This window comes from Anser cygnoides, chromosome 1 (genome assembly GCF_040182565.1).
Source record: "Anser cygnoides isolate HZ-2024a breed goose chromosome 1, Taihu_goose_T2T_genome, whole genome shotgun sequence".
Classification (NCBI taxonomy): domain Eukaryota; kingdom Metazoa; phylum Chordata; class Aves; order Anseriformes; family Anatidae; genus Anser; species Anser cygnoides.
Genome location: NC_089873.1, coordinates 208611489 through 208632084, shown reverse-complemented (window position 1 = coordinate 208632084; position 20596 = coordinate 208611489). Strand labels below are relative to the sequence as shown.

The 20596-nt window shown below is 46.2% G+C and overlaps 1 protein-coding gene across 2 annotated transcripts in view; it reads right to left on the bottom strand.

The window, feature by feature from the left end:
* RSF1 (remodeling and spacing factor 1) overlaps nt 1–20596 on the bottom strand; it is a 61439-nt gene that overhangs the window by 38881 nt on the left and 1962 nt on the right. For both annotated transcript variants that reach the window (XM_066989974.1, XM_066989975.1), the window contains exon 2: nt 2137–2228. In XM_066989974.1, coding sequence (XP_066846075.1) covers nt 2137–2228 — 92 coding nt within the window. The remainder of the gene's footprint in view (nt 1–2136; nt 2229–20596) is intronic.

The following is a 20596-nucleotide window of genomic DNA, read 5'->3' as shown; positions in this document are numbered from 1 at the left end:
CTTACTATTACCACGCTCCACACGTTCCCTTTAAACAACGAAAACAGGAAGGTGAAAGACACAGCAGAGGGGTCTGCTTGGGTGGGACCACAGACACCTGAATTCTAACAAGCGGGGCAGAAAGGACAGGGCGCTCAGATACGTGCCCATTTCGGGGCTGAAGGTTGCGGACGGACCAGTCCAGAGAAATCTTATCTGTATAAAAATGTAAAATACGTCTGACAATAGTCAAGTCGAGCATCTGGGCAGGAGGCAGCGCAGTCTGAATTGAGTCAACTACATGTTTCTCAAAAGCTGGACAGTTCCTCTTAGTTGCTAAAACGTGTAGGACAGGCCATTCCTTCACCTGAGCCGTACACGACCACGTACGTTCTTTGTGCAGGAGAAATTTGGATTCCTGGAGCCCTACGGCCATTTTCTCCCCAACAGACTGGTGTGTACGCTGGGGAGCCAGCTCGGGTGGTTCACCCGAATTTGAACTTCCTCCACTTAAAAATTTCCTCCTGAACAGGAAAAGAAAATGGCCACGACCAGAATGTGTCATCCGAACTTTGCTTTAGCAAAGCAACGCTATTAGTAGTGGAAAAAAAGAGGAAAAAAACAGGTCAACGATGCCTTTTAGAGCAAGTCAAAGAAGTCAAACAACGCTGCAGACAAAGAATATGAAGAATGCTCTCAGCGGTTCTGTTCTTTTTCCGTTTTTCCTGCTTTTTGTGGCATTTCCCGGTGTTGTTGGTTGTTTCTCTAACCTAATTATACCTTTTAGAACGGGGACAGTATTAGCACACCTTTCTAATTAGTTATATTCAAATTCCTTTGTTCTCGAGACTTCTTTGAACCGCTGGCTAGAATAAATATCAAGTTAGCTGTGGAGACTGCTAAATGAAATAGAAGTTATTACTGATTATTGGCTTTAACAGGGGTAGGTGGGACGGTTTCCTTATCACTCTCCCATCCTTGCTGAGGGAAGATTTTCCAGACTATTCCCTAATAAACTCGTTTTTTTCCCTCTTTCTGCTTGCCACACAACTGCTTCAGTGGGATTTGCCCGCTCTCTAGTCAGAGTGAGGTTTTCTCAGCTCGCTGCCACGGCCTTTGGGTATATTAACGAATTTCATACAATTCAGTAACCATGGTGCTTGGTAATACACGAATACACGACAGTTGCATAAGTTATGTTATTATTGCAAAAACATCAGCATAAACACTTGACAGCTGGTGAAGAGGTAAGATTTCGCCTCGGGCCCTTCGGCAGGCTGTTCCCTGACACGCTCCCAGTCCGATATACATCATCATCTGAAGGCTACAGAAACCTGGGGGCAAATTCCTGCCTCTCTAAAGCTGGCAGATAGCACCTAGCGGGGCAAACCGTAACTGGAGCTGCTAAGTGCCTTTATTTGTTTTGCTGCTATTACCCTAATACTGTATTTCTAAGTAAGATGCAGTCCTGGCTGTGCAGACAATACCAAGCCTACGTTTCTGTGAACTAAAAGGCTCACGGAGCAAGGTCTCTAGAGGAGAAATGCCAATCTATTTGAGTATTTGTATATTTTTATTTTCTGAAGCAGTATAAATTCTTTAAACTAAGAACCATTTGCATGAAAGGTGCCAACAGAGGCACAGCCACAATCAATATTCCTGTATAAAATTAAGTAAAACAACAGGATGCTCCATTTTTACTACGGCATAACTACGTTTTCATCTTAGCTCTACCCCTCCGAGCATGCTGACGTAAACCACTGCAATATTTTCATTTATTAGCACACGGTACATGAGCTCCATATAGCTGGCCCTGTATGACTACCAACCAAACCATGCTAATTCAATCGTCACCAAACAACTGATGTTAAAACGAAGAGTTATTACATTAACCTTCCGCTCAAGTGAGCCTGGTTGCAGGCTACTGAATCTCTTTTACACCCAGAAGATGATGTCTATTTTCAGAGCTTTTTCTACAAGCCCAGGCAGACTGAAAGTTAAGCTGGGATCTTACGCAACCGAAGTCTGGGCACGCACGTCGATGTTGGCCGCAAGGCAGCCCAAGGCTCGCTGTAATTCATACCAGGGCTTGCTGACACAACAGCTCATCGTAACCATGTTGCAGCAGCGCAGAAGAAGACAACATGCATATTGTACCTTGATCAAATATTTTTCCCATCTGTCTGCTGTGACAGACTTCCCAATCTTTCTCATCAGTTTCAAGTGAAGCTCCACCAATTCTTTTGGAACTGCAGTATTGAGAGAGAGAGAGAGAAAAAAAAAGACGTTATAAAGACTGGTGCAAATAAAACTTCAATGCTAAACGCTGAAAAACTGTGATAAATTGAGAAATTTTAACAGAACATAGTAACTTGAAGTCTGAGTAAGAGCAGCCCAGCAACTAAAAAAAAAAAAAACAGAGCAAGGTTAAATTAATTGCATGGGTCTTTTGCTTAATTTACATTTACGATGACCATTGCCCTTCCTGTGCCCTCGCTTGAACTCGAGGAAGCACACCTCGATGATAAATACTTAAAAACTCGGCAGCATTAAAATAGAAACCGCACAGGAACTACGCCAGTCACAGCCCTGCAGAAATAACACTTCGTCACTGCGAGCAGCACACCTGCAGCTGCCTCCACGACCCCAAAAGGTGCCTTCTGCACCGTGCCTGGAATACCACCGAATCCAAATTATTTTTGGCTAGCTGCACGGCCTGGGAGATGTTCTAGAAGCGTGGTCCTCGCGGATGCAGCCTCGCTGCCTACTCATTCTCTCGCACTCTCGTGGCATCGATGGTCCCAACTTGGCACGCTCGGAGCTCCCTGCACACACCTCGGGTGCGACTTCAGCATCTCCTCTCAGCTCCCAGCTGGGATTTATAAATCAAGCTGGCACCACCAAGTGGCAAATTTGCAGAACGTCAGTTTTAGAAGCGAGAGTATCATCGCCTTTTAAAGCTAATTAAATGGTAATTATTAATGCAACTACACACGACTAATGAAACGAGCTGTCTCATTTATATTTTATTGAAAAATATTAAAGAACTTTTTTTAGTATTTTTGCTTACACGCTGCTTGCATACAACTTTATTTTTTGAAAGCATTTTCATTCCTCTACACACACACAAAGTTAAAAACAAGAAGTCTTACAATCATAATTTATTATTATGGTTTTTCTGCTGCTCTGGTAACATTACTTGGCACATGATAAACAGCTGGGACACAAAACGCATTTGTTCTGGACGAGGCATTACTAGATAGGATTTCTTTTACTGGTCTATAAAGTGGTTGAGTCTCTTTGTGAATCATTTCAATATTTAACTTGATTTCGCTCTCCTGATGCTTGTCCTTCGATCCGATGCCTCTATTTCCAGGTGCACACGAGTTGGTAAAACGCCGGTCTGATGAAGACGCTTGCATTGTTTCTGAAGACGACCACAGCTCCTGGTTTGCAGCCAGCAAGTTAATGCACAGCCACAGTCCCTCCTTAAACCCAGAATGCACCAGCCTGGTAGCCAAAGAGAGACCTTTAAATGCAGATAATTCTCAATTGACTCCGAACCAGCCCTCACTTTTTCTTTTATTCGTGTTGTTTCCATTACTGTTGCGTGCTGAAGAAACCTCACACGTCTCCTCCTCGGCTCTCCTGAAAATGGATGCGTTTCACAACTCCAACCCGCCACAAGGAACGAGAGCAAAGGTCTCAGCCCTGCTAGGTGCCGAGCACTTGGCACCGCCAAAACGAAGCCCAGAGCACTTTATACACACGAGCAGTTCTATCAAAGCCAGCTCACACAATTTAACCTCAGCTTGTGTTTGTGTAATGTGGAGCTGAGCCAGAGTATTCAAAACCTCGCTGGATCAAAGCTTTTGTTCTGCATTTTCCTTTTTTTTTTTTTTTTTTAAATCTTTTTTTTATAGGTACATACTGATTGGAATCACGGTTTGAAGACGCACGGACGATTTGTTCCAAACCGCCGAATTCCCAGGCACCAAACTATCTTTGCTGGAGCGCTGCTCTTTGAAGAAACAGAGAATGTTAAAAATCCAAACACTGGGAAGCAATTTTGCACACCCACCCTTGGTCAGCACTTACAGGGACGTGTTGGCAGCCACTGAAACCCCACTTGTTTTCTGAGGCTTGAGCATTTCGGGTCTTGCATTTCTGGGATCTTGGTGACGTATTGACACGGTTATTTTCACAAAAACTTCGCAAACATTCCTGATCCTTTTTCACTTATTTATTACCCTTTCAAAACGTTCTTCACACGACCAGGTGTCTCGGCTAGCTTTTTGCCCGCTCCCTGGTGAGCCCTACAAGGAACTGTGTTACACAGGAGCCCAGGAACGAGGTGGGAGCTTGGGAGAAGAAAACCGAGGTCCAGTTTGTAGGCAGAAACTGTAAATACCGTACAGATCCCACGCTGCAGCATACCCCTGGCTCGCAGACAGATAGCAGCTCAGCGAGGAGGTGGAAGGAAGGCTGAAGAGTGGTGGAAAATCCGTCCCTTGCTGGAACACCTCGCTGACAAGGGGAAGAAGGGCATCAGAAAACGAGATGAATATTTCGGTCATCTCAGAAACGCAATGAACCCGCTGATTTTTAAAATAATGAACGCTGCCAAACTTTTATGAAGCTTTGGTTTCTCTGGCAAGCGATCTATTGTACCACGCTCGAACCACGAGGCCCACTTTCACAGAATACACTTAGATGGCGGAGAAGACTTCGGGCCAATAAAAAAATGGAAACGGTGCTATTTTAAAACAAAAACAGCTTATTTTTAGGAAACGAGTAAAAATCAAGCCGTGGCCATCTGCTAGATACTCAGAAACACAGACTTTTGATGGGAAGGAGCCGTGAGTCAGGACGAATGAGTCACGGCACACGGAATTATAGGGCTTTGGGTGCACTTTAGGGGATTTCGTTAAGTCCTGAGTTTTCCTGGAGGGCAAGCCCTTGTCTGGGCATCGGGCAGTAATATCCTTTGAATACTTTTCTATCTACTCCAGCGTTTCAGGGAATGTCCCATACATCAGTCCCACATTCCCAGTAAATTCGGAAAAGACAAAAAATGGAAATGGAAGAGAAGAAGTAGGAACACGTGCAAATCCCATCCCGCGGTTAGAAAAGCCTCAATTTCCAGCACCTGCACAGCCGCGGAGCAAAGCCCTGGTTGTGGCTACCCATTAACACCTTCCCGTGTAACCGTAAACTTGGTTGACCTCAACTTCTCTTCCCTGCCAAAACGAACACGCTCCCAGCTCGACACGCTCCCAAACAACAGCAGAGGAAAGACAGGAGGAAAATGGAAAAAAAGCGCTGGGTGTGGAGGGACGATGGAATTTGTTATCGTGAAAACGATTACAAATAAAAGTGTCAGAGATCCAGGGCATGAAGAGGGAGATGAGGAGGAAGGGAGAAGCACGCTGAAGCCCTCGCACTGCGGGGAGTAACATTTTGGGATGCAAAGAGTGCCGGCAGCTTGCATGCCCTGCGAACACAAACAGGTCCTCCCAGTTATACCAGTAAAACCTTTTTTCCGTGCTAACTTGCTTTGGCAAGCGGAAGGAAAAAAAAAAAAAGTGCCTCTGAAGATAATACAGGGCAAGTATTTCCATTAACCGCCGGCTCGTTTTGTCTTTCTCCCTTGACCGTAGTGACCTCCGCTCGGTGGCTTCACCATCAAAGCGAGCCACGCTAAGCGGGTGGATGGTGGAGACCAAGGGGATCTTTAGGGACATTCCACCTCCCCTTCTCATCCACTCACCGCCTACCGCCCTACAAACCTGGCTACCAGCACCCCGTGGTAGGAGTTTCACGGCAAGGAAAAGCCAGTTTCCATCACCTTCAGCCTCCCCTTCCTCTGGCTGGAGGGATCAGCACCGGAGCGCCCACAGGACAAGCGACCACGTTTTTATCTTCTTTGTTCTTCTCTTTTTGTTGTGTACCAAACTGAAGGGCTGTGGGCAGTCCGAGGCAGCAAACACCTTGTCTTCCAGACTGGTTTCACCCACAGATAACTTCATTAAATGGCTAGCCAAATATTTAGGAAGAGAAAGAGGTGAGGATCTTCTGCAGCAGCTCACGCCAAGGTAAATGTTCCTCTCTGGGAACTGCTTAACTTGTTTCTCACCTCAACCCTTCGAAGAAAAACGGGAGACCCCTATAGTGGGGATGTGTTAGCACCAAGTTCACGGACCAGAGGGGAAAACGGTGGTGTTGGTACGAACGTGGCACGCTAAAGAACTGGAAGGACACAGCCTCTGCTATGAACCAGGCAAGAAGTTACAGCAGACCCCTGAAAAATAACCACGATAAGGAGATTCAAGCAGAATGTTGGGCTCCCTTCACATTCAGGCTTGGCATAAAGATGTGTATTTGATGTCTATACTGTTTCCTAACGCAAAAAGCAGCAGTTTCTGTTCCGAAGGGCAACCTAAATATCTTCCAGCTGATTCACTTGATGAGTATATCCAGCCTACCTCCAAGCTGCCTGCCCATAAAAACGACACAGAGGGAAGGGGGGGGGGGTGAAACGCAACCACTCTGCCTCCTGAGCAGAAGCAAAAGAGCAATCAAAGAAGCTGTAATTAAACTGAAAACGCAACCAGACAGAGCGAGTCACCAAGTAGCTTTTTTATATCCTGTTCCTAGAAAGATTTTGGCAGGCACGAAAAACAAACAAACCGCGCTCCCGTTTAAATGACTTCGTTAGCCTAGCGAAGGGCTCCGAGATCTGGATGCTCAGCAGCTCGATCGCTTTGACATAAATATCAAGCACCACCTCTTATCTGTACAAACACCCCCAAAAAGCCTGCTTTCCTGGGCCGTTCAGAGCCCCCGTCCATCCCAAACACGGATCCCAGCCTCTTCCAGTGCTGCTCGCAGGTGAATCGTGACCAAGGGGGCCCTGCTTTGGACCACAAAAGCCTTTCCCCCCCGCTTCTTTTACTGAGTTGTGCCACCAGCCTAAAGGACCTCGCTGTCCTAGCTGCAACCAGGACGTGACCTTCAAATTCACCTTGACTTTTAGCTGTGAGATTTTCAAACACTTGGAATTTACGACCCATTTCTCCGATTTGTTACTAGGCTCCCCTCCCTTACTGCCTGCAAATCCATCCTGTGATTGTGCCTGTGCTCCCAATGCCCGCGCTGCCCCCCTTCACCTCCTCTCCGTACACCAAAAATCCCCGTTTGCTTCGTCATCAGCGTGGCTCTGGAAGCTGGAGGTGCGGAAGAGGACTCGGCGTTCACCAAACAGCTGGAACCACCAGAGATTGTACCAATCCAAACTAAACCCCTGCAAGAAACTTCAGCTTTTTCAGCAGCCCTTTAGCAGCAGCCCTTTAGCTTTTAGCTAGCTAGCTAGTTTAGTTTTTCACCTGAACCAGCCCCCTCTGTTTCCTTCTCTGGCTACCAAGTCCCCGGCGGTGATTTTGTTTTTTAAATCTAATGCATTAAGCAACAGCAGGAAAGAAAAAAAAATGTAAGAAAATCAAGACAGACAGACTAAAATGTAAGATTTAGAAAGAAAAGCATATTGCACTAGGCGAGGAAAATGAAATGGAGGTAGAAAAAAAAGAGAAATGACTTTGAAAACAATGCAGGAAAAAAATAGCACACGGTCTATTTTAGAAACTGGAAATAGCCCAGGGAAAAAAAAAGACAGCAAATAAAAGCCCCGTTTACTGCCTCAAAAATGTACTGAATAAGAAGTGGGCCCAAATCCACAAACTCCAGATACACGAAGAGAGAACGAGAAAAATCAGAGCAGAGCAGCAACGTGCAAACAAGCAGAGGGCACTCAAAAACAGGGACGGAAAGCCATGTGAAATCGTCACAGATTGCTGTTGTTCCACGGTAAATCACTTCCCATGACCACATCACGCACTTCAACTATTTCAAATCAAGACCACTTGACTTGCTGATTAACTATCAGCAAGTCAGAGGCAAGCACTTGACTCTCCGAAGCTGCTGGGCCCACAGCCTGTAACCGCGAAGACCCAGCAGCTTTCATTCTGGCGGGGAAAAATCAGCAACTGAGATCCTCAAGGATGACTCTGGGAGCCTCTTCCCTGCCGAGTCTCTAAGACATGAGTGATAACTATCCAAGACTTTTAGACTGCGAGCAGGAAAGCCTCCTCATTTCCCTCTTTAGCACTCAATACCTCTCAAATACAGAGCATCTGTGATGAAGGTGAAAGGCAAACGGGCACAGTGCGCGTGCTGTGCCCATGAACCACACGGAACCAGCCACAGACACCCGCTGTCGTGCCTCTGTTAGGCGTCTGTGTGGCTTCCGGAGTTAGGAAGCAGCAGAGAACTTCACAGCGGGTTGGCGAGCCGGGATTCTTGAGCTGTACAACAGGAGATGCTGAAGAGGCAGGCAGCTGGAAACAGGACCCGGCTCTGGAGAGGTGAGCGGCAAAACGGAGATCTCAGGTGGGATGAGGCGTCTGCTGGCTGTTACAGTAATGGAAGAAGCACTCGCCAAAAAGGAATCAAACACCAAAAAGGAAGCAAGCGAAACAAGTGAGGATGGCAACACTTGCCTCTTGCACCAGCACTAAGTAGTTCCATAAGCATTCAAGAAATGGTGAAGCTGAATTCAATGCCTTCTTTCAGAAGGTTAAAAATTACCACTCGCTCCTCAGAGGGTGTCCCAGCCACAAAGCAAAGAGCAAGAAAAGAAACGCAAGATCCAGGGGCCAAAGCAAGGACAAGAAAAGGAAACATGACTCTCGTTTGAGTGAAAAAGGAGCCTGAGTTTTAGATCCTACTCCTGGCTCCCAGAATTTCTTAGGTATTTGCCATTAAAAACTAGGAAAGGGGAGCAGCACAGCAGCAGGACTCATCCAAGCAAAGGCAGATATTTACACCTGAGCGAGTTGCAGACAATCCATCGAGAGCCCCCGGCCAGAAACACGCTTCTAGAGGCAGCTCATCCTAAAGCACGCGTCTGAAAGAGGTCGGCGTGACCGCGGTCAATAAATACAGTCGGATTAATTCTGCTGTGGAGTTTCTGGCAAGCTTTTCGGTGAAAACCAAGGTACGTAAGGTCTTGGGGATGGACACAGGGGTGTCAGCAGCTCCTGCGGGTTACAGCTCATCCTTAAACAGCCCCTTAAACTCTTACACTGCCCTTCAGACACAGAATTAGCATTGCAAACCCAGCCTTGGTTCACAAGTTTGTCCGTGCACAGACATTTCTGGCAGACAAAATCAATTCTTCAAGCATGGCAGCGTTTAACTTAGAGAGAAAGAGCACATACCCTCTTATACTAAAACTAAATCAGTAGCCCCAGTGCAGCGAAACAAGTGAAGATCAAGATTAAACACAACACAGAACTGCACATTTAGGAGTTAAGAAGGCTTCAGCTTCATTTAGAGTCCTCTTTATTCACGTAACAAATGAAATGAGCTTCTTTAACAGTGCTCTGTTGGAGGATAAGCTGAATGCAAGTCATTTTTCAGTCCATTATATGAAAACAAGGACAAATTTAAATGCTTTTTAATTCCCCACTTTGTTTAGTTACTCAAAACATCACTCTGGTGTTGGTTTTGCTGAATTTCTCAGGTGCCGAGCTGAGAGTTTTCTTCAGCATTGACAGAAGAAGGATGTTGATGACCCTCTAAAACCACTTTCTCCTACATCTCTCACTTGAATAAAAAGGCAATATTAAGATGGTCAGAGCAGGATAAATAAAATCACTTCTCTACAACAAGTTTCATTACCCAGGTTGGGTTATCATTCCTCAGCCTTCAATGGAAAAAATATACAACAAAGTATTGTGGGTTTTTAATCTTTTTTTTTTTTTGATTTTTTTTTTCATATATCAGATGAACTCTACCAGGAAGATATTTCTGCCCTTTTTGGGGTTCGACTTTTCAGAGAGCATGGTTTTTTCTCCAGTCATTGTGCGGAGACTTCACCCAAGTCCCATTTAAACACCTTTAGGCTTCATTTTCTTGCATCGCATTTGCTGTCAAGCCTAGCAGTTAGCCAGAAACCTTGCACCATTTCATCTAACAGTAACTTTACGGAGCGACGCTAACAGGTGAATTGTTTCTTGGCGGTTTCTCTGTAACTGTCAAATATTGCAGATAACCACTTCTAGAAAACTCAGTCTTGCGAACTTAGGTCCTGTAATACAATAAATGTTTTTAGTTTACTGGACCCTAAAGAAATACAGGAATATAACCGTGCCATAAAGACGTACATTCGATGTTTTGCAAAAGATTTTGATGAATTTCCGTAGGAAACTTGAGTGTTATTCAGTAAGCATTTGGTTCTTTACAAATTGGAGCATTGTGTGAGCCCAAGATTTAAGGATCAGCACGAGCAAACTTTGAAGATGAAGCCAACACAAGTCATTCTGCGGCACGGAGCACACTTCCCTCTCAGCAAGGACCTGCACGTTTGGTCTGCTCCAAGGTAATGTCACTTCATCACCATACCTTAACAGCGGTTCGAGTGAAGATTGAAAATATTTTAAAGAAATACCTGAGATTCAGAAAGAGACGCGCCGCATTTCAGAGGCTGATGAGGATGCCTCTGTCACACAGCTGGATGAAGTAATTCTAAGACGAACTCACAAGCACAAAGTTTACAAGTCTGATCCAATTAACGCGGGATTGGAGGCTGTTCAAAAACAGTTCCCCAGCGTTATTTTTAGGAAAACCAGGGAGCGAGCGAGAATAGAAATTTGAGAAGTAAAACTGCCCGAGACAATTGTCTGACGAAGCGTTAGTAGCAAATAAAAACCAGGTGTGGTTTCTGACCAATTTCCTTAACCTTAGGTCTCAAATAAAGACATGATGCAGACGTGAGACGAGCAAACTGCGTATGTCCTTACGTGAGCTGGTAATTGAATCGCAGACAGCGCAGGGATTCACAGAAGCTTCGTTCCTTGAAACACGTAGCTCCGAAGTAAAAATCCTCCAAGCAAACTCATGTTTTGACCTGCTAACAACATTAAAATGTCTACCCCCGTTAACGTAATCCTTTTAATTGCAAGGAACGGTTATAACTCTGGGGCTGTTGCAGCTTCACGCGGGTAGCCGGGACTGCCAGTTGTGGGGTCAGCGCTGCCTACCACCCCGAAGCCACGGAGCAGTTTGCGTCTACGCAGAAAACGTGTTCACGCCAAGCACTCAGAGCAGAAGACGACGAAACACATCAGAGCCACGGCGCCAATAATCCAGGACTCGGGTTTGACGGTGACCACCATCTGCTGCGTCAGAACGCAGGCACAGAAACCCCACAGCACGCGTCTGCAATTGCCCACCCCCACGTTAGCTTAAATCCTCTTTGTCGTCACAGCCTGGCTTAACTTAGAAGCAAGAAACTTCGCGTTCTGAGTTTTATTTTTAAGTATTTTACTGCAACTCAGCATTTGCTATCTACGTCTTGTTGAGCTCTGGCCTCAGCAACAACCTGCAGCGATCGGCTGTAATTACGCAACACGTGAAAGGCATTTAAATTTTAATTTTTAAAATTATTTTAATAGGCCATTTTGCTGCTTCTACAATACGAAAGGAACGCAAACCTCCAGAAGCCTTGTCTTGCACACGCTCAAGAATCTCTGAAGTTAACAGCATCCATTTTTTTAAACTTTATTTTTTTTTTTGTAGAAACTTCTGTACTGTTCTGCTTACCCTACCGACCTGTCCCCACTACCCTGCCAGGTGAAGCAGCCACCGCCGAGCACTAAAATCAAGCTGAAGGCAAGCAAGAACAGACAAGATGGGACGGAGATACACATATCCAGAATAAAATGTCCCCAAATGTAATGTATGATTCGCAGCCTCCTCTTCATGCTGTCTGGTATTCTGTTAGGTTTTTTTAACTCCAGCTCCACGCTGACACAGGTGCTTTCCTCTGACCCATCGCACCAGTGCCTAGAATCTTTTCTCAGCAGCTCATTTTAAATACTCTGTGATGTATTCACCATAAGCATTTCCCCTTCTAATGCAAACTTACAACTGTTTCGCTTGCAGTTTCGCTGTCCGCTCACGCCACTGTTTTATCCACAGCGCTGTTTCCCCTTGGTCTGGACCAGCCATTTTACAATTCGATCTGTTTTCTTAAGGACTCATCTCCTTCCTGTTTCCTTAGCAAGTAAGATTAACTGCCCATGGCGTTAAAAAAAAAAAAAAACCAAAGGAATTCCACTTTACTCATTCCACGATGATGAGAATTCACTTTCTTCCGACCCGCTTCCCGTCGGTTAATCAGTTTAAGGTTTAGGACGACGCTTTCCCTCGGAAGCGATTACCACTTGGGCTGTCAACTCCCAAGAGGTTGAGGGATGCACTCCTCCACGTCCCTCCGGCCCTCCGCCACAGAGGACGCGAATCAGTGGAGTGGAGAAGGCAAATCCCCTCCTCAGCACGTCCGAATCCACGCTCCGCAGTACAAACACAGACCTCTGGCACCAGCAGCTTGCGTTAAACACGTTGGGCTGTGAGCTCCCCGCCTCACCTGATTCCTCCTGCCACAAAGGATCACGTCAAAGAAAAGGGCTGGGTGCGATAGCTTCTATTTCGGTCCTACCAGGAAAGGTGCTGCGGAAGACAAGTCAACCGTTTCAGCCCGCGACCTCCTTAAAAGACTTTCTGCACGCGTACCGAAGTATTCTGCCCAGCACCAGCCCTGCACCCGTGCTTCAAAAGAAGCCAGAGAAAAGAGCAGAGTATTTTTTACTTTGGAGGACAACGTAACTATCAAAAGTATGAAACGACAATTTCCTACCGTTTATCAAAACCAGATGTAAGAGCTACTTGCGTTCGACTCCCTGCATCTTTGCTAGACTCTTTAAAATGTGCCAGTCCCCCTGTTTTCCACTCCTGTCCTCCCAGCTCCAGTTTGTATATTTTTACCAGCTGTATTCCCGAGCTCTTCCAGAAAGCCCGGGCAGTGTGCGAGCCTGGCAACGCAGCGCGCTTTCGTATTATTCGGCTGTTCCAGGACATCATTTCCTAACACGTCACTTTTATCATATTTCACCTTCGTCGCCAGAAAGGCGGCAAGAACAAGGAGCATATCACAAATTAGCCTAATAACGACTCATGCAAATGAGTTACTTAAGTTCTCAGCAGTGTCCTTATGCTAATTATTGTAGCTAATGATTTTAGACACCCATTTCCCAGGCTTTCTTTTCTTTTTACGTGGGACTCTCCTCTCTCCAAAGCCACCCCAGACTCCGCAGCTCCCTTCTTTCCACCGCCAGCTCCCAGCACATTCTCCCGGGCTCCGCCAGGGTTGGATTTCCACCTTTCACACGACTTCTGCTTGGCAGAACAACTTGGACGCTCAGCCCTCACGCTTATCTTCACCACCCTACAATCATTTGTCAGGCGAACGCATCGAGAGCCCTCTACTAGCTTGGCGAGAGTGCCGCGGCATTTTTACCCCTTGGCTTAGGGCTGGTTCTTCTGCTCTGCCGTCTTTTAAGGGAAACCTCTTCTAAGGGTTATGTTTTAATGCATCCACCCTTGCCACTTCAGGACAGCTTAAATCATCTCCCTTTCGAGCACCGCTGCTCCTTCTCGATGGAGGTGAAGCCTTGTGGTGGATACCCGAAAGCCGCAATCCGATGAGCGCCATTTTCTTGGAAAGAAACAACAAAGAGGCTGAGGCATGACTCGCTTGGTGTTCCTTCTCCAACCATCAATCCAGCCCGCGAGTCCAAGGGTGAGCGGAACTTTTCTCTGGGGACTACAAGAGCTACCTGATCGCAGAGGAAGAGAAACCTGATGCTAAAGCGCAGCTGCCGAAGCACCGGCGCCTTCAGAAGCACGCCTCGCCTCGCTTTGAGGAATTGTTTGTTTTTCCCCAGACCGTTCGAGGGCCACGATTTCTCCTGGAGTTCCGAGAAATCTCCAGCTTTAAGAGCTTTGTTTCACTCCTGGGGAAGAGAAATAGCTGCATCAGGCTGACGGCAAAGCGCGTGCGAGACTGACAAGTGCTAGAGGCTACCGAAACACTTGTTAAGGCCAAAATGGTTGTCAGGCTTTGTAGAACAACTGAAGCAAGGGAGAGTTCATTGATTTGGGAAGAGGCAGGGAGAGGAATGAAGCAGGGTGGAAAGAACATCTTGGCGTTATGAACAGCCGCAGACCTCGCTGTATTCTACAGCTGGAAAAAAAAACCAACGCTGTTATTGCGAGGCTTGGAGGAAGGAAAAAACACACACCTTTGTACAAGCTTGATTATTTATTTCTCAGTGCGATTTTAACACGCGGAGCCAAACGGATCATTTATTAAACTCCAAAGCCACGGATGCGTTGCTCTGTCCCACCAGGAGAACCACGAACAGCACCGGCAGCTTGGCCCAGCCACGGCAGTCACACGTGGAGCGTTGAATATCTCTGGTAACCCACCGCTGTAAACCTGGAGGAAGGCAGCTGTACTGCTCGCAGGCGTCGCGTGGCCCAGAAGGAGGTTTGGAAGTGGAAATGGAGGCTTCCAGAGATCTGCAGGGCACCGGTGAGCGCGCAGCCACGATAATCTTCAGCTGGATGTTTGTCCTGCCGTCCGTCCCTCCTCGCCAGCTCCTTCAGTAGCTCCTGTCCCCTCCTTCGCGCCACACAAAGGAATTTCTGCCGTCCCTGTCCTCTGCCGCCAGCGGGATCTTATTGCCAAGTCACTAATGCCAAACCCTGCCAGGTATGCAGACGTTATTTCTGCCTGAGGGATGCCATCCATCAGCTACCGCAGAGCTCAGAAACCCCACAAATCGTTATTCTGCTTTAACCTTCCTATCGCCAACGCTCTGAGTTTTCCAGAAGCTCCCATGGGCTTCTCAGTTCAGCAAAGGCCACAAAGAAGCCAACTTAAACGTCAGCTTCAGGACGGGCTCAGAAGTGTGGGTACCAGGTGGGGGCACTAATAATTGCACACACGTTTGCTAGCTGTTCTTACACTAGACAGCATTACCTTGAAGTCATCTCGAACAAGAGAAAAAAGCTCCCTTCAAAGATGTAAAAAGAAAAAACAGACCAGGAAGCCCCTGGGCTACGAACTACTGGAAGCAGGGAGAATATCCTAAGAAACTCACAGCTCCTGTAGACCCCTGCAGCTGACCAGTGCCGAGGACAAGATGCCGACGGATGGCTGCCTTGATCTGGAGCAGCCTTCCTGGGGCCAGCCAAGCACGTCCTGCAGCTCCTTTCCGGGATTCCCACCGACACAGCCAGCTGGGAGAAGCAGCCCCCACCTCTCCAGCACTATATCGGGTACTGGCACACGTTTTAGCCATCCCAAATTCTGGAATCCTGAAGATTAGGATGAAGTGCAGCTTAGACTGCTTTAACAACTTGGAGGGTTTAGTCCTTCGGGCAGGGAAGAACCTCGTTGAAGCTTAAGTTTTCCAGTGGGGATGCTATTTTGAACACACCAAAAAAAAACCCGACAAGGACTAGACAAAACATAGCTCCTAGCTTACACACGATGGTGTCACACACCGCTCACTTTGACAGTTGTGAAGGTCCCTCCTGCAGATATACCGCAATAGGGTTACGGGGCTTCTTTCGGTAAACATCTCGGGCTGGCCAGAAGAACTTCCACGTGCATTCCCAAATCTTACACTTGTCGAGAAATAAGCCACAATTACTTGGGAGTAATATCAGCTTTCCAGAAAAGTTTTTCTCCAGTTCTGTGCTATGCGAAGTGAATTCAACAAAGCCACCGACCAGGCACATAACACCCTTCCTCAATGGGCTGCAGGGTCCAACAGAACCTGCACAAACCCTAGCGGGGTTGAGTTTTAGCAGGGGGCCTCCAGTGTTCCCCACAGCTCATTTGCACCCAGAAATCTGCACCCCGAGTTCCTTTCCTTCATGCAGTGCGGCATTTTGTGATCTTTTTGAGAAGAGCGGTGCTACTGACACGAAACTGGAACTGCTCGTTTACCCAGCAGCATTGTTTGCCCATCTCCCACGTAGGTTTGGATGATGGGGAGTCCCGCTAGGGCTCGGAATGGCGTTCCCAGCCTAAATCCCAGGGCACACTCGGGATGACGTGCCAGCTCAGTCTTCAATAAATACCTCAAGTCTTGCCACGGAAAAACTAACAGGACAGGGTTAGTTAGATCAGAGAGATGCATCCATACTCTATTACCAAGTAATTAATTCCCAGACAAACTTAATTCACTTCTTAAATGAAGAAAAGTGCACATGGACAGGCACGTCGGCCTAGTCTTAATCTAAAAGGACTGCAATGTAGACCGGAGGAGTGTAGTCTGCATTAACCTCGTTTGCCACAAAGTCAGTACAAGACCAATTACTCGTGCTGCTTGCTTGCTCCAAGTTTAAGCCCGTTAAACTCTGACAGTTCCAGCTACACGCAGCAGAGTGCACCTTCACAAAACCAGTTCACCCGATGACTGGAAACAGGGAGCTGCAGAACTTTAAACAAACCAGAGGCGCAGCACCCCGATATACTCAAAAGTGAAGCAATAACAACAGAAGTAATATATTCAAAAGTTTACTAGGTACGCCCTTATTTGCAAGTCCACAGAGAAACTTTAATATAAACACTTTTATTTCTTAATATTTTATAAAGCTAAGCACACTGCATTACCCTAACAGGTTTCTTACCAGGTGGATTAATGGCTTTGACAAGTATTTATGATTTTGGTTCAGTCCCTAGGTACAGCAGTGATCCACCTGTACTCTGTTTATAAATGCAGGTGAGCCTGAATCACATGGAGGGGATGACTACCTCACTCAAAGCAGCATTTACATTTCTTACTCGTACAGGAAAGGGCGTGATGAGATACAAGCAGAGGCTCCCAAAACTATAAAAGAGTTACTTTAGCCTAGTTGATAGATCTTTACAGCTGCAGGAAGCTTATAACATTCAGATATCCACACTTAATGTTTGATGAAGAAGATCCAGCAGCACTTGGTGTGAATAATCCCCACCCAGCCAAAAAAACACACCCCTAATACTGGATGTCAGCAGTGTTCGTTTACGTGAGGACAGCACATTAAACTGCCCTTTCCACACCAAAATCAGACGATAAATCACAAGCACACCATTCCAGTTAAAATTTAGTAATTAACAGAGTTTGACCGCTTCCATATCCCATTTATTTTCTATTCTAACACTGACCAAACCGCAAATTACTGCAACGTATCCGGACTTTCGCCTAAACGTCGCATCGAACCCCGTAACTTCGGACCAGCGGTACGCAAACAGGCTGGATCTTGTTAAACACCAGAAAATCAATCACATCAACGGAGCAAACTACTTTATTCCCCTCTTCATTAGGAGCGTTCCTAATCTTGAGCTTGAAAGTCTCGCCCCTTGTCATCAGATCTCGTCGGCTTTTGTTTGCTGCATTAAACAGCCAGAGAGCTCCAGGTACGCTGACGGCAGCCAAGTATTGAACAGCACTTTAAATCAGCGTTAATTGTTAATTTCTTCAGAGAATGGTAAGAACCCTTAAGCTTAATGCTGTAAAGCTTTCCAAAGGTATCGGAATGACAGTAAGGGAACTGACATAACCCACTGAAACAAATGGCTCTCCTTCGGAAAGGAAAAAGAAGTGAGGTGTCCAGAAGATTTAGAAAAAGAAAGTAGCTTATAAAAGGTCTGAAGCCTGGTAGATCCAAAGAATATATACTTTTTTTCAGTTGTACAATGTAACTTTTACGAGTACTTGATACTAAAGGAACCATAAGTAACTTCCACAGGTTTTCCCCACAGTCTACCTGCCCCTAACCTGTTGTAAAGAGAAAAAGGGGGAAGGGGAGAAAAGACTAACAAAAATGGACCTATACCCAGGCACCTGCACCTCACATCACCTTTCTTTACACCACTTAAACCCGAGCCAGCATGGAAAGAGAGTTTTACTGCCAAACTCCAAACCCAACGCATCCACGTGGTAATTAAGAGATGGACTTCTAGGCTGGCTCAATCCGTCAGCAAGAGGCAAAGGAGATCCCGAAGCTCCTGGGGAGAAGGCGGCAGACTCCCTCAGCCCGGAGATGTACCCACCAAAACATAGTTGCTGCTTTCAAACCCAACTTTAGCATCACCAGGAGGGCTTCGATGCAAGATCGCTGTTTGGCTGCAATACGCAAAGCACGCCTACTTGTTAAAATTTCAATTGGGAACAAATCAAGCCCCATACTGCTCCGAAAAGACTTCAAGAAGGGATGAGCTAGCGGAGCCAAACGCTTCCGAGAACACGATTCACCTCGGCGAGAGGTTCTCCCATTCACGCACCAGGGAACCCGGCAAACTAGCAAGTGTTTTGCGTAGTCATGTGTAAAATTAGATCTCTGTTGTGCAAGCGAACGTTCTACTAATATTTCCATTCACAAGAGACCGAGTGCTTAATTAACATTTATACCAATTCTCGAGCTATTTACCAACACAAAGGAGGCGATGTGATACCATGGTTCCTTAAACACAGCCCTCAGCGCAGGCAGAGTTCTTGCTCCCCTCCATCACGTGTTGAAATATTAAATTTTCCGCTGCTGCGCTGTTACAAGAGAAACTTGGGAAAACAGGCAAGGTAGGTGCGTTAGAACAAGGAGAACACGCATTGTTTTCCTGGGATTACTCGCTCGGTTTGCACCATTCTGCCTTTGTAAGGAAGGAGGTGCAGCAGCACAACGGGTATTAGTTTGCCACCTCCGAGTACAGTAACACGGAGGGTAACCACGTCTCCCAGTCCTCATTAAAAGCCCCAGGTAAAACCATCTATTCCACCACTTTTTAATAAATCCTAAGAGAAGCAATTTCCTTTGAGGCACGGCAACTAGGCATGGTTGTAAGGTAGGGCTCTCACCACCCAAATCAGCACCCAGATCTCTTCTTAGCGGAACAAGCTTAAGACTTTCGTCAATCCAACCCAAGTCACGATACGGAACAAGGCTCAAGATTATTCAATTATTCATTACTCAAAATAATCATTCTTCATAAAGCAAAGCGTTCACCAAACGACCCCAGGTCTCACGACTTCGACCCGTTACAGCTTTCGAGCGAGCCACCAGCAGGATGAGCTGTGCCCCCACGGCTCCACGCTTACCCCACTCCTCTCTCTCAGACCACCAAATAACGACCGGCAGGATCACCGCTTTGCCATTTGACTGCTCACACGCAGTTTAAATTATCTGCCGGATCCCAAAGCTCATCTTTTAACTTGGTTTGTGCATTTTGGCAAGACCATACCTCCGCACAGGCATTTCAAATACCTAACGTGCCACCGAAAACAGGTTAATTCCATACCTAAATGCGTTGGACGAGAAAGAAATCTCTGCACTCGAGCGCTGCTGTCCCTGCCATCTCTTGAAATTCCCAGGTAGCAGCACCCCTTCCTCCACAAGCAGGTTATACTTTGATTACTTAATAATGAACGAGCTCTTTGTTCGAATAATTACCAGGAGAAAATAAGACTGTTATACAACAAGTGAGCAACATTCAAACTCGAGCTCCCACTGCTCCCGAGACACCTAGTACAAAGAAAACTAAGTTTTACTGGCATCTTCCACGACTAACTCTTCAGACAAGAGAAGAGAGCCCGTGCTTAAAAAACAAACTGGCTTGTGAAGCAGCTGACCATCAAAACAGGTTAAAGCTGATCGACACGACCCCCAAGCTATCGATTTCCTTCCTCGATTGCAAAACGAGCACGGAGAGAAGTTCTGCAGAGCTGTTACCCGGCAGTTTAGGTTTAAAACTTGGTCTAGATTCTAAGAGGTTCAGAAAAAACACCTTCAACTCGGGTGGTTTTGTACATTTCTGCCTAAGTCCACTGGTATCAGAAGTGAAACTGCGTACAACTTAAATCCAAACCTTTCTCGCTCTCCAAGGAAAAGGTACCAACAGTTGGTAAATAAGGGATGCTCGGAGATAAAAGGACTTGCTCTGCAGTTTTCAAACACTGCTTAGCAACTTTCTGGTTTATACGCTTACAGACACCATGTCAGGAACCACTATATGTAAAAAAAAGAAATCCAGTCTCTGCATTTGTTTTTCCAAAAGCATAAATACACTAACAGCTACTGGCACCACGAAGCGAGCTCGGCGAGTTGGCTCGATCAATAAAACAAATCCCCGTCAAGCAAATCATCACACCAAGCTTCACGAGCCACCTAAATTTGGTTTTCCACGCTTCCGCTCTCGTTCTTTTCTTAAAGATAAGCAAATGCAGGGAAATATTCTCTACACCAGACACAAGCAAAAATCAAGCAGGTCAGAGCGAGCATTGTCCGAAGGTAAAAGCGTCCCCGTTTGTGGGGGCCGCTGCACAGCGGTGAGAACAACCTGTCCTGCCCCCCAAACGGGGAGAGAAACGTGAAGAGTGTGACTAAATAGCCCATAACACAAACATCACAACGCACAAGTCACGCAAAAGCTTTTTAGGGACGAGTTGTGCCGTAGTTGTCGCCCTATTGATATCCACCCCCCACCCCCCCGCAATTAAAGTTAGCAGAAAATTCAGATTTTCATCAAACGCGTGTACTTAAAACACAGGGCGCTAGCTCAGCCTTGAATTTCAATTTATTCTGCAGTCCACACAAAAAAAAAAAATCACTCTTACACGCTCGTTTACATTTTGTCACACGGTAAAAGCGTTAGTTTTCTTTACAGACA